Source organism: Abramis brama, assembly GCF_963993115.1.
Source record: "Abramis brama genome assembly, chromosome: 16".
Taxonomy (NCBI): domain Eukaryota; kingdom Metazoa; phylum Chordata; class Actinopteri; order Cypriniformes; family Leuciscidae; genus Abramis; species Abramis brama.
This window is the reverse complement of record NC_139978.1, coordinates 16,079,300-16,094,016: the sequence shown is the minus strand read 5'-3', so window position 1 is coordinate 16,094,016 and position 14,717 is coordinate 16,079,300. Positions and strand designations below refer to the sequence as shown.

Below are 14,717 nucleotides of genomic sequence, written 5' to 3'. Positions count from 1 at the left end.
TGGCAAAATAAACTTTACTTTATTGATGATTTTTTTTTTTTGGGAGGGATTTATAGCATGAAAATGCTAAACTGGCAAGAAACAGGTTCTTTTAACTTCGCAGTCAACTGTTAATCCTCAATGAACATAAAACAATATACAAACATCCAGAACAGCATAAACAGAATAATTGCTCTTTCGAACAATTAAGTCTTTCATTCATCATCGCCCTTTGATGAATCCAACTTTTTTCTTTTCTTTTTCTTCTTTTTTTTCTTTGTCAAATTCTCTACCACAGTTGTTTGGGCTTCTGTTCCTTTTCCATTAGACTGTTTCTCTGATACATGAATACTTGTATCCTCACTTCCCTCAGTGAATGTTTTTCTTTTCTTCTTTTTCTTTGTCTTCTTTGCGACTGTGTCCTCCTTTCCAGACTCTACGTTTGTCATACTTTTCCCCTCTGTCTTCTCTGTGAGGGTTTGGGCTGAAGGGCCGAGGATGTCTGACACAGACACAGCAGCTTCTCTAAGCCTCATCTCCATCTCACTGTCACTGTCACTGCAGAAATAAAGAAACAAGATGCTTTTAACATAATATAGATTGTCATTAATGCAAAATGTATTATAAACTTACTAGCTTGTTCATTATTAAAGACAGACAGACCGAAAGATAGATAGAAAGACAGACAGACTTGAAATAGCAATGAAAAGCTATTTTTCTATTATTTGCATTGTGACATTTATGACAATTAAAGGGATAGTTCACCCAAAAATGAAAATTCTATCATCGTTTACTCACCCAAAACCTGTATGAGTTTCTTTGTTCTGCTGAACACAAAGGAAGATATTTGGAAGAATGTTTGTAACCAAACAGATCTCGGTCCCCATTGACTACCATAGTATATTTTTTTCCTACTATGGTAGTCAATGGGGACCGAGATCTGTTTGGTTACAAACATTCTTCCAAATATCTTCCTTTGTGTTTAGCAGAACAAAGAAACTCATACAGGTTTGAAACAACTTGAGGGTGAGTAAATGATGACAGAATTTTCATTTTTGGGTGAACTATCCCTTTAAGCATATTCTCCCTCATTTACTTTATTTACTGTAATAATACTGTTGGATAATAATACTGTTAGATCAAACAAACAAAAATTAATTGTCACCAATTACTCACCCTCATATCATTCAAAACCCATATGACTTTCATTCATCTTGGAAACACAAATGAAGATATTTTTAATGAAATCTGAGAGATTTGTCCCACCATTGAAAGTCTATTCACCTAAAACTCTGACGCTTCAAAGTGTTCATAATGTGATCATAAATTAAATCCATTTAAAATGTGCGGTTTAATGATTAATCAAAGTCTTCTGAAGAGACTTTATTTATTTATTTTTTTACATGAAACCGCTTGATTCATATGGATTTATTTAAAATTTTAAAGTGAATAGACTTTCAATGGTGGGACAGAAATCTCTCAGATTTCATTAAAAATATCTTCATGTGTGTTTTCAATAGGGATGCACCGATAACTCTTCTTTGAAAGCTTTGAAAGCCGAGAACCTACATTGGCCTATAAATCTAAATCCAAATGTTGATGTAATTTTCTTGAGAACCTGATTACAAAAATCTGATTACTCGCCATTAAAAGCCATGTCCCAAGCACTTCAACATATATCAGACATAATTTGAACAAGTATAAGTGTAATTCCCTAACTTTTAAAAATAATTTTCAAGTTTCTTATTAAAAAAATAAAAATCTATAGCCTTACAAAGAAATAATTAATACCTAAATAATGCAAACAAGTCATCGGATAACAGGTATAAAGAACCAAAATGCATATGCCATGGATAGCTAAATAAAATGCAATAGCCTTCACACAGACAAAAATGAAATGAATTTAATTAAACCATATTGTTAATGAAAATATTACAAGAAAAAATAAAATTGCTAGGTATAATTAATAATGCATCAATGTTTTTGAAAATAAAATAAATAACAGAATTGATGTTTGAGCTGTGTGTTCTGTAGCTGAAAAGCTGAATGAAGATATCAGAAACTGAACCATAACCATCACCATACCATTAACTGAAGCACTTTGTTAGCGGGTAAATTTACTTAAAGGTTCACCCAAAAATGAAAATGATGTCAGCATTTACTCGCCCTTATGTTGTTCCTGTATGAGTTTCTTCTGTTGAACACAAAAGGTGATATTTTGAAGACTGTAGCCATTGACTTCCATAATATTTTTTTCCTACTACGGAAGTCAATGGCTAACCAACATTCACAGGTTTGGAACAACTTGAGGGCGAGTAAATGACCAAATTTACAGTTTTAGGTGAACTATCCCTTTAACTGCATTTTCCTTTTTTGAAGTGATTCCAATCATATTTCAAACAATTCAAAACTATAATAGTGAACAGTGCACATCTGAAGTGTCTCAGCTAGAGGAAATAATCCATTATTTATCAGCTTTAATATATCAGCCAAATGTTCTTATTGGGCCAATAACCATAACATTAAAATTTAATATACATCAGCCAATACCGATATAGTGGCCGATACATCCACATCCCTAGTTTTCAAAATGAATGAAATTCTTATGGGTTTGGAACGATAAGATGGTGAGTAACTGATGACAGAATTTTCATTTTGGGGGGAATTCACCTTTTAATGGGTTTTTTTCCCCTTAATTATGGAAAACAAACAAAAAAAAAAAAATAATTATGGGGTGAAATATGGCCCTAGTGAAATTCACCCTAGTGTGCACGTTCTATCATTTAAGCAGGACTCAGACTCACCTAGAGCTGGGAATTGGTCTCCTTTTAGGAGGTGGAGGAGGTGATTGTTCCATCCATTTTCCAGAGGTAGATGTGGAGAACAGACGGAAACCTTTAGAAAATGACATGAAACAGTCAGCTATTTGAAATCCAGATTTCTGAGGGATAGCTGAGGGATAAGTGGATATTATGTATATTATTGTAAATGTCACGTTGTAACTTTGCGTTAATGTACATATCCTGTAGTAATTCTTAAGATTTTAAATCCTTTTTCTTGACGTACCTCAAGAAAAATCTGAACTATGAGATCTCTATTGGCAATTGATGAGTTCGCTTACCTTCTTCATTCTCTTCTTCATCTCTGATTTTGGACTGACCAGGTTCTGAGTCAACTGTCTTAGAAAACACTTCTGAAATGCACCTACAGTTGAGTGTGTTTGTAAACGAATGAGGGAGAGAAATTGTACTGATTGACCAGCAGAGAAATAAAAGATAATGAATATACTCAGAAGTTGAACGTGAGAAAAAATGTTTTTTTTTTTTTTTTTTGTAGTGTCTCACCCGTCTAATATGGCTCCTAACTTTTTTGCCACATGGGACTGAAACTCAGGTGTTGTCCCGAGCTCATTCCCATCATGTTCATGCTTTGAAACATCGACTCTGTGTAACAAAGATATCCACACTCATGACAGAATAACCACTTAGATCCAATCTCAAAGCGTTTTAAATGCATACTGACTCACCTACGACTTTTGTTTTCTCCATCTGTGTGGGATAAAAGCAGCACTGAGTTAGTCCTCAGATATACATGTTAACGCTTGATTGGTAAGTGAAGTAATTTCATCTCATATTATTCACATACATCTCGAAAAATAAAGATATCTATAAAACACTTTACCTTTTCCATTGATCTTGATATCCTGTGGTCCAAAGCTCCAGACAGCTTCTTTCAGTCTTGCAGAGTTTTCATCCTCACTGCTGCTGCTTTCAGACATCCTCAAGGTTTATCAGTTTTAATGAATAAAACATCAGTTTGAAGCTATGAAACTACGCAGCTGAGACGTCAAGCATGTTATTAGTTTAGACTGGGTGACATGACGCGAAAAAAACGCAGGAACAACGACATTAACGTAGACAGTGGTGCACCATTTCGGGAGAAATGCTTAAAAAGTGACTGATACAACGTGCAATTCTCCACTTTAACGTCACGCATTCAGTCCACACGAGCTTTCGTTTCACATGTAGTTAAAACGAAAAACAATGCTCAGGTTGCAGAATCAAGCATAAGGTGCTTTACTGCCCCCTGCTGTAATGGAGCTAAAACTGTAATTTATGTGTAATTCTGGGGAGGGAGGGGTATATCTATAATCTGGCCCTACCAAGACATACATATCAACACCTTTATACACATTTATAGATAATTAAACATCATAAACTTATTAAGTTTGGGTTAGTTCACCCAAAAATTCTGTCATTAATTACTCACCCTCATGTCGTTCCAAACCCGTAACACTTTCGTTCATCTTCAGAATATTTAAATTAAGATCTTTTTGATTGCTTCAAAAACTTCATAAAGAGATCGTAAAACTGAATTGAGCAGTTTAGTCCAAATTTTCTGAAGAGGCACGATCGCTTTATACTCTGAACAAAATTATAAACGCAACACTTTTGTTTTTGCCCCCATTTTTCATGAGCTGAGCTCAAAGATCTAAGACTTTTTCTATGTACACAAAAGGCCTATTTCTCTCAAATATCGTTCACAAATCTGTCTAAATCTGTGTTAGTGAGCACTTCTCCTTTGCTGAGATAATCCACCTTACTGCAGTTTGTCGTCGTAACCAACTTGAGTGGGCAAATGCTCGCACTTGGAGAGGTGTTCTCCTCACGGATGAATCCCGGTTTTCACTGTACAGGGCAGATGGCACTTATGGCGTGGTGTGGGTGAGCGGTTTGATGATGTCAACGTTGTGGATCGACTGGCCCGTGGTGGCTGTGGGGTTATGGTATGGGCAGGCGTTATGGACAACGAACACAGGTGCATTTTATTGATGGCATTTTGAATGCACAGATACTGTGATGAGATCCTGAGGCCCATTGTTGCGCCATTCATCCACGACCATCACCTCATGTTGCAGCATGATAATGCACGGCAAGGTTGCAAGGATCTGTACACAATTCCTGGAAGCTGAAAACATCCCAGTTCTTGCATGGCCACATACTCACCGGACATGTCACCTATTGAGCATGTTTGGGATGCTCTGGATCGGCGTATACGACAGCGTGTTCCAGGTCCTGCCAATATCCAGCAACTTCAGACAGATTTGTGAACAATATTTGAGAGAAATAGGCCTTTTGTGTACATAGAAAAAGTCTTAGATCTTTGAGTTCAGCTCATGAAAAATGGGGGGAAAAATTGCGTTTATAATTTTGTTCAGTATATGATGAACGGATTGAATTTTAGGCTTTTATTCATATAAACATTGATCAGCTCACACATCAGTTTTGGTAAATGGAAGCTTACGCATGTTCGCTGGACGCGTGAGAACCAATGGTTCATTCTCGTGTTACGCAGCATGTTTGAGCTTCAGCAAGAACCAGTGAGGTTCATTGTCGTGTGTTACGCAGCATGTTTGAGCTTCAGCATGGACCAATAAGGTTCATTTTCATGTGTTATGCAGCATGTTTGAGCTTCTGCAAGAACCAATGAGGTTCTTTCTCGTGTTGCGCAGCACATTTGAGCTTCAGCAAGAGGTTTGCTCTCGCGGATCAAACAGGTTTGGTTAAGCTTCTGTTTATGTTTGCTGATCAATATTTATATGTGAATAAAAGCCTAAATTAAATCTGTTCATCATATAAACCGATCGAGTCTCTTCCAAAAATTTGGACTAAACCACTCAATTCATATGGATTAGTTTTACAATCTCTTTATGAACTTTTTGAAGCGTCAAAGTGGTAGTTACATAGCTGTCAGTGGAGGGACAGATATCTCTCAGATTTCATTAAAAATATGAATGATGAATGAGATGAAAGATGAATGAAAATCTTACAGGTTTGGAACTACATTAGGGTACAAATTTTCAATTTTGAGTGAACTAACCCTTTAAGTGAATAATCATTTTCCAAAACTTTGTCTGTTAAATCTTAAATCACTCCATTTTGAAATTAGTTGAAAGAAGATTTTATTGCAGAATATACTGGGTTTGTACAAAAATAGGACATATTAACCATGTCATAACCTGACATATGAAATAATAGTTTTTTTTAATAGAAGGGTTTATTGAACCTTTAGACAATAATAAATAAATAAAAAAGTTTTTTTGCTGAATATCATATTCGATGCTTTTATGGCTCATATAGTATGATATAGAAGAATACAGAGCTCGTAATTTTAGAGGCTGAAAATGAGCATATTATGCAATTTTGGTGCAGTTGGCTAAAAAAAAGTCTGAAAGCTTGTAATGTAAATCAATGAGATCTTTACAACAGTATTGCAGACTACATAGCATATAAATGCATATTAATATCAGTTGTCACATATCTTCCAATAATATGACTTATGTATGATATTTTAAATGTTCTGTATAGTTTGTACAAAAAAACCAAACATTTAATGCACTACAATACAATGATAACTGAGATATGTACAAATGTTCCTCAAAAGCCTGATGCATTGTATTTTATACTCACATTTTAACACGATAAAAAAAAAAAAAAAAAATATATATATATATATATATACACACACACACATATGATGCGAGGGATAATCAATTAAACTTCATCTTGAAATATTATTAACAATCAGTGTAGGGGGTAATGCATTATAAGTAACGTGAGTTACGTAATCAGATTACTTTTTTCAAGTAATGTGTAAAGTAACGTCTTACTTTTAAATTAACAACAAAATATCAGTTACACTTTTTCAAATAAATACATCAGCAAGGATTTTTTTTTCCCATTGATTGACACCTCTCCTGTTCCTATGTTGAGAGAAATTGAAAGTAAGAATGGCAGCACAGCTGAAAGGTTTGTTTGAGCTGCGCCCTCAACTGTAGGCATGAATTTGCATTTCCTTCAGCCTGAGGCTCATTCATTTCACTTTTAGTGTGAAAGGGTCTTTACATTTGCCAAAAATAGAACTTTTGCATTTTTTTTTTATAAAAACAAACAAACAAACAAGCAAGCCTCCAGTGACAAAAAGAAATTAAAAAGTAACGTACTAACTCAATCATTTTTCTTAAAAAGTAGGCTAACTAACGCAATTAGTTCTTTCATAGGGATGTAACACAGTACTTTTAAAAGTAACTTTCCCTAACACAACTAGAATGTATATACTGAAACCAAGTATTGGCTGTTTTAACTGTAATTATTTCCCACTGAAACGCTTTGAAATGTCTTTGCAGAAAGATATGCATATTAAGAAAAACAATAGTCACTGTAAGCAGAGATGATTAATAGTCCGTATCATAATTATCCTCATCGCTATCTTCCTCAGAATTGTCCTCATCATCATAGTCTTCCTTGTCTTCATTCTCTTCCCAATCATCTTCCTCCCAATCATAATCATCTTTGTATCCGTCCTCATCAAAAATATCTTCATCACCCTCCTCTTCTTCATCAGTCTCTCCATCAAAATCTTTCTCACTATAGTCCTCATTGTCATCACCATCATCTCCATAATCCTCCTCCTCCTCCTTCTCCTCATCATCATCATCATCATCATCATCATCATTTTCCTCTCCATAGTCGTCCTCCTCGTCATCATATTCCTCTTCATCCTCATATTTTTCTTTCTTTGTATTCTTCGTCTCTAACTTTGAGAGTTTTTCTTTAAGCCCTGAAACCTCTTGCTGTAGTGTGGAGCACATAAGCGCAATTTTTCTAACATGATCTTTTTTTTCTTTTGTTTTAGGTCTGAAGGTTTTTGCAGATCTTTTTAGACGTGTCTGAAGCTCGGCAGCAACTGCCGTCTCCTACAAAAAGAAAATACATCAAGCAAATTAAAGTGACAATGAAATCAAATTTGACAATTCTTATTTTTTATGGAATATTGCTTATGCGTGTACATTATTGTTTAATTTCATGTGCTCTCGTAATTTTTAATCAAAATAACTTCCACTCCCTCTTTCAGCTACATCTCTTCTCTTCTCTTCTCTGCATTTACTGGCGTGAGGGCGGGAAAACCTGTCACTCACATGACATCACAGCAATAGCAAATCACAACCTTCCAACAATCCAATCGATTCCTAATGGACAAAATCAAGTCCCGCCCTGCATTTATTTTTTGTTCAAGAAGACATTTCACTGCAAAGCCAATGAGTGGAGTTTGACGTCCAGCCACATCCTACCCATAACCCTATCCCTCTACAAACCTAAGCTCCACACATTAGGTCCACAGAGATGGAGCTGGACGAGGTCAAGCTCCACCCATTAGTTCAGAGAGGGAAATCTGGATGTTTAGGCTGTGTTTACACTGCAAGTCTTAATGCACAGACCTTTTGACCTTTTCTGATTATTTATCCCGCCTTACATTCACTTTGGACACCACTGGTATCGGATATCTGAGTTTACATTAATCCCGGTCAAAATTATTCTGTTGATCTCTTAAAGGATAATTCTGGTATTTAGCACTTTGAGTCTCTTTTCTGGTTTGTTTTGGATTAACTAGAGTGGTGGACACAGAAATTTTGACGATGGGTCCAGTCTCGACTTTTTGACTCGTTTAGAATCGTCTTTGACCGCTTCAGAGTGGCTGGCTACGGGCATGCAGAAACATGTCCTTAAAACAACCCTTAACGTTCGTTTTCAAAACTGTGCAACTCATCGAGTGGTTAGTGATGTTCGTTGATGTTCCAAAACAAGTAGCGTAGCGAAATACAGTTTCTGTCGTGTTCTATTTGGCATTTTGTAAAATCCCATTGATTTCTGTTGGAGGACTCATTGCTCATTGATATTACTGCGCTACCGGAAACGGAAAAGACGCTTCAGACTCAAATATCGAGTGGAAGTTCATACGCGGTTGTGAGGTATCTGAAAAAATAGTTCCACTATAGCAAATAACACGGATTAAAATCATACACTGCGCCGATATATTTGTTTTTAATCATCAATGAACACCACTAACCACTCAGTGAGTTGCACAGTTTTGAAAACGAACGTTAAGGGTTGTTCTAAGGACATGCTCGTGCATGCCCGTAGCCAGCCACTCTGAAGCGGTCAAAGACGATTCTAAACAAGTCAAAAAGTCGAGACTGGACCCATCGTCAACATTTCTGTGTCCACCACTCTAGTTCATCCAAAACAAACCAGAAAAGAGACTCAAAGTGCTAAATACCGAAATTATCCTTTAACTCTTTATTGCCAGCATAGATAAGTTAAAAGCAGCCATGAATGTTTGCGGCGCAAAATTTGACTGAACGGAAATATAGGCTACCGGAAAACAGTATCGGAAATGTACCTGATTAAAAACCACATTTGGAAATGTGCAACAAATTCCAGTCTGTGTCAGATGTGGGTAAAAAAAATCTTTTTTTTTTTTGTGCCAGTGTAAACGCAGCCTTAGCTCTGCAGTGAGCACCACTTGGGCCGTACTTGCACTGCAGGTCTTGATGCCCACTTCCGATTTGTTGACTTTTTTTGATGACCAGCTTACATCTTCTTTTAAAAGTGACCCATATCTGATATCTGAATTCACACTATTCACTTGGCGAAACAACCCAAGATAGACTTACTAACCTAGAAAACCTTAGGTCGAAACTTTCCGTACCATCTTTAAATGTCAGCAAAATATTGGGTTGAGAATTCTGTCACAGTTGCGTTGTAATAAATGAAGAGTAAAGGATCTAAACGCAGCAGTTTAACTTTTATTAAAAGAACTCAGGGCACTAGAAAAGATGAACAGAACAACCAAACATAACACAGCGAGAACTGACAAAGAATTGAAGGAAACATAAAGCTTAAATAGACGGACCAAACCAATCAACGGAATGAATAACAGGTGAACCTAATTAGGCTAACTGGCACACACAAAGAAACTAGGTCAACATACGCAAGCATGAAACAAATTTTTTTTCAGAAAGAACATATTTTTTCAATGATGTACGACTCGCATTGACAGGGGAGTATCCGATCTGTCCGCTTACATGGCAGACGCAAATGCACGTATCCGATTCATATAAGATTTGTTTCCACATAAACGAGGCCTGAAACTGATCTGAGAATATGGGAATCCATGTGCTTTTTTCCTACTTACACGTTTGTGGGTCATTTCTGATCTGTGCCACATGAGGAAAAAAATCGGAATTGGGTCACTTGAACCATATAATGTAAATACAGTCTTGATTTCACTATACACTGTATCGCTATAAAGATCGCAAATACCATTTAATGACAACTTTAATAAAGTATGCATTATTAATTTTATAATAGTCAAATTTGCTGTGTTGTTTTATATATTGCATAATTTCATTAGGATACCAAACCTTTAAATCTGCATGATGCTGTTGTCCGCCGGCAGTGCCACTGAAGCTGTTGTCTGAGTTCTGACATTTCTCTGAGGGTCTCGTCTTAATGTCTCCAGTCACGTCAGACAGTGTGTGTTTATGTAGTGCTGGTATTGTGTAATGTTCCCTGACGTGAGTCTCACAGAGGAACACGTCACAAGTCAAACAAGACTTCACCGATTTCAATTTGCGCTCAGAGCAGAAATCACAGGCCACGTCTTCCGGTCCGGCATAGGATTGTGGTGGAGGGGCTGGACTGAAGCCTGCCTGCTGCTTGTATTTAACCACTTCAGCCAGATCTGCATTTATGCTCAGCACTGGCCGTGTTTCTGATGCTTTACCACAGTGTGGACAAACATATTCTCCAGCACAATTGTCCCAGAATGCATTAATACAAGCGTTGCAGTAATTGTGTCCACAGGGGATGGACACTGGATCCTTCAACATCGATTTGCAAATCGGGCACCTTAAGTGTTTCTCTTTCAGCAGTCTAGAAGTCACAAAATTAAAGACGTTCTCTAAATGAAGCTTTTCTGTACACTGCTGTAACATTGCTTAAAGTCATAGTTCACCGAAAAATGAAAATTCTCTCATCATTTGCTCACACTCATGCCATCCCTGATATACAGTGAGGAAAATAAGTATTTGAACACCCTGCTATTTTGCAAGTTCTCCCACTTAGAAATCATGGAGGGGTCTGAAATTGTCATCGTAGGTGCATGTCCACTTTGAGAGACATAATCTAAAAAAAAAAATCCAGAAATCACAATGTATGATTTTTTTAACTATTTATTTGTATGAAACAGCTGCAAATAAGTATTTGAACACCTGAGAAAATCAATGTTAATATTTGGTACAGTAGCCTTTGTTTGCAATTACAGAGGTCAAACGTTTCCTGTAGTTTTTCACCAGGTTTGCACACACTGCAGGAGGGATTTTGGCCCACTCCTCCACACAGATCTTCTCTAGATCAGTCAGGTTTCTGGGCTGTCGCTGAGAAACACGGAGTTTGAGCTCCCTCCAAAGATTCTCTATTGGGTTTAGGTCTGGAGACTGGCTAGGCCACGCCAGAACCTTGATATGCTTCTTACAGAGCCACTCCTTGGTTATCCTGGCTGTGTGCTTCGGGTCATTGTCATGTTGGAAGACCCAGCCTCGACCCATCTTCAATGCTCTAACTGAGGGAAGGAGGTTGTTCCCCAAAATCTCGCAATACATTGCCCCGGTCATCCTCTCCTTAATACAGTGCAGTCGCCCTGTCCCATGTGCAGAAAAACACCCCCAAAGCATGATGCTACCACCCTCATGCTTCACAGTAGGGATGGTGTTCTTGGGATGGTACTCATCATTCTTCTTCCTCCAAACACGTTTAGTGGAATTATGACCAAAAAGTTCTATTTTGGTCTCATCTGACCACATGACTTTCTCCCATGACTCCTCTGGATCATCCAAATGGTCATTGGCAAACTTAAGACGGGCCTTGACATGTGCTGGTTTAAGCAGGGGAACCTTCCGTGCCATGCATGATTTCAAACCATGACGTCTTAGTGTATTACCAACAGTAACCTTGGAAACGGTGGTCCCAGCTCTTTTCAGGTCATTGACCAGCTCCTCCCGTGTAGTTCTGGGCTGATTTCTCACCTTTCTTAGGATCATTGAGACCCCACGAGGTGAGATCTTGCATGGAGCCCCAGTCCGAGAGAGATTTACAGTCATGTTTAGCTTCTTCCATTTTCTAATGATTGCTCCAACAGTGGACCTTTTTTCACCAAGCTGCTTGGCAATTTCCCCGTAGCCCTTTCCAGCCTTGTGGAGGTGTACAATTTTGTCTTTGGACAGCTCTTTGGTCTTGGCCATGTTAGTAGTTGGATTCTTACTGATTGTATGGGGTGGACAGGTGTCTTTATGCAGCTAACGACCTCAAACAGGTGCATCTAATTTAGGATAATAAATGGAGTGGAGGTGGACATTTTAAAGGCAGACTAACAGGTCTTTGAGGGTCAGAATTCTAGCTGATAGACAGGTGTTCAAATACTTATTTGCAGCTGTATCATACAAATAAATAGTTAAAAAATCATATATTGTGATTTCTGGATTTTTTTTTTTCGATTATGTCTCTCACAGTGGACATGCACCTACGATGACAATTTCAGACCCCTCCATGATTTCCAAGTGGGAGAACTTGCAAAATAGCAGGGTGTTTAAATACTTATTTTCCTCACTGTATATGACTTTCTTTCTTCAGATAAACACATTCGGCACAACACTGGACAAATTTGTCAATGGCGGGGAAGCGTTGTATAATAAATTATGGAAAATCTTGTCAATGGTGGAGAAAGACTAAAATATTAGTATTTGTTCTTAAACACACCTATCGTTTCTCTTTAGAAGACATTGATTCATCCACTGGGTATATGGATCACCGCTGCGATTGCAGTGTGGGGTTTTTCAAGCGTCAACCAAGCGGCACACATTCACTTGCATTATATTGAATCACATAGATTGATTATTTTCCTTAAAATCTTTGTGTTTATTTGAAGAAAGAAAGTCATATACATAGGGGATGGCATAAGGGTGAGTAAATTATCTGAACTAACTTTTTAATGCTGAGTTTTTAAATGTTATTTATATTAACAAATAACAAATGAATAACTTCACCTTGGATCCAATGGGAAAGTTTCTGCACCTTTGAAGTTGGTTGGTGGATCTATTGACCAGTCTGTCTTCAAAGACAAACAGGTAGGTGTAGGAGAAGCTGATCTTACTCTGTAAGAAAACAGTGTCAGTTAGGCTACTTATTTCTTTTAATTACATTTTATTACAAATTATTACAAATATGACAAATGTCCTTACCTCAAGTCGGATGTAATGCCTTTTGAAACGTTCACTGGGTTGTCACTTTTCAGTGAAATATAACCGGTGACTGGTGAAGTCTCTCGTTTTCTCTTAATCCTGTCATTTTAAGTATAGTGTTGGTGCATGGTATTGTATGTGTTCGATTAGAAATTGGTGCTTTGTCTTATAAAACAAATTCGTGAGAAAGAATGTAATTATTTTTAAAATTATTGTTTTAGATTCTTGTTATTTTAATATTTTATATATTATTGGAAATTATCAATTAAATTACATGATCAAATTTGCATTCATTTTTGTATTCAAGTAAAAATCACCTTGAATGCAAAGGAAATGTCTCTCCACCTTTGAAGTTAGTTGGTGGATCAATTGAACAGTCTGTCTTCATTGACAGATAGCTGAATGTAGGAGAAGCTGCTCTCTTTGACTTTTGTCTAAAGGGTGAGAATCATGTCAAACAGAACTGTGTGATAAAAACGTTCATACAATAGCCTCCTCTATCAGCAAATATGGCTTAGCTTTCTTTATACATAACTGGAAAGGTTTACCTTAAGTTTTTTACCTTTTATTTTTGTCATGTTTTTTAGCAGTGCGTCCAGACTCTGATCTTTTTCTTTTGGATTGGCTTGAAATGAACACAGCATGATTTGTTATCAATTCTTTGCCAATGATAAATATGAGCTAAACATGTAAAAACACAGTGATAAAAACGCAAAAATACAGAATTGTGTGCACCTTTTAAAATCAAGCGGTTCGTTTAGACTCATTGTAATGTCCTTTAAGAGCAGACAAACTTGAGACCTGCGAGTATAGAAAGAGAGGCAAGCAAACATGAGATCGTCCAGTTTTGATTTGCAGAAATCGAAACTTAGTGGTTTTCACATTAAAAACATGTAAAGATGCAGCGAAAATATGTGGGACATGAAAGAATGGTAACACTTTTAAATGTGTTTATATAAATATATAAAGTTATATAAATTATATAAATAAACTTACAGAGTAGGCTAGCCTAAATGAAATGTTCAGTCTTGCAAATCGGTTTCACTTTCAGTAAATCTTCCTTTCCTATTCACGTAACGCTCAACGTAATGCTCAACTATCCGCCCTCCTCAGTAAACGAACATACACTGTTTATTATAAGTAGCTTGCTTCTGTAAGCTGGTTTCCCAGATCTCCAGGCCAGCCAGCCGAAAGGCGCCGAACACCCCTCTAAAATCAGCAAACAGACCTGACTTACAAGGCAAGATCAACAAAAACCTACCAAACAAGTTTATTCTTGCTTTCAGCATGTGATCAGCATGAAGACAACGTCCCAAATATGCTGTAATGGCATAACAGACTAGCCTATAATTAAATGTATTCCTATTAAAACTGTACACAACATGTGTTAGGGGGAAGTAAGATGGGGGAAGATCTCTCCCCCCCAAATAAGTGATTTACTTTTAATATACAAGTTTACCATTTGCAGGATGACGTTGTATCGGCCAACTTGTAGGCTATAGGAAATAAATAAACATTCGCTAATTTGTTGTCATATCACAAATTGTCAAGCCTATTAAAAGAAAGATGGCCCCCTACTGGACTAAGAATTAAGCCCCTT

General features: G+C 37.0%; 2 protein-coding genes across 3 annotated transcripts; both read right to left on the bottom strand.

Annotated features, from left to right (window-relative positions):
• Positions 1-4,052, bottom strand: cUnh12orf43 (chromosome Un C12orf43 homolog). 2 transcript variants are annotated; one of them, XM_084138823.1, is made up of 6 exons: positions 3,661-4,052; positions 3,506-3,527; positions 3,324-3,422; positions 3,101-3,183; positions 2,784-2,874; positions 1-537 (listed from the first exon to the last, which is right to left on the bottom strand). In XM_084138823.1, the coding sequence occupies exons 1-6, from the start codon at positions 3,755-3,757 to the stop codon at positions 195-197; spliced, it is 735 nt and encodes a 244-aa protein (XP_083994949.1). In that variant the 5' UTR covers positions 3,758-4,052; the 3' UTR covers positions 1-194. The 2 variants fall into 2 exon arrangements, with proteins under 2 accessions (XP_083994949.1, XP_083994948.1); XM_084138822.1 differs by having other exon boundaries at positions 3,101-3,228; positions 3,661-4,014.
• Positions 4,053-6,722: 2,670 nt separating this feature from the next.
• Positions 6,723-14,396, bottom strand: LOC311098568 (uncharacterized protein). The gene is made up of 8 exons (XM_084138814.1): positions 14,379-14,396; positions 13,853-13,918; positions 13,680-13,742; positions 13,435-13,551; positions 13,118-13,216; positions 12,923-13,030; positions 10,244-10,754; positions 6,723-7,735 (listed from the first exon to the last, which is right to left on the bottom strand). The coding sequence occupies exons 2-8, from the start codon at positions 13,882-13,884 to the stop codon at positions 7,214-7,216; spliced, it is 1,452 nt and encodes a 483-aa protein (XP_083994940.1). The 5' UTR covers positions 13,885-13,918; positions 14,379-14,396; the 3' UTR covers positions 6,723-7,213.
• Positions 14,397-14,717: the final 321 nt, after the last annotated feature.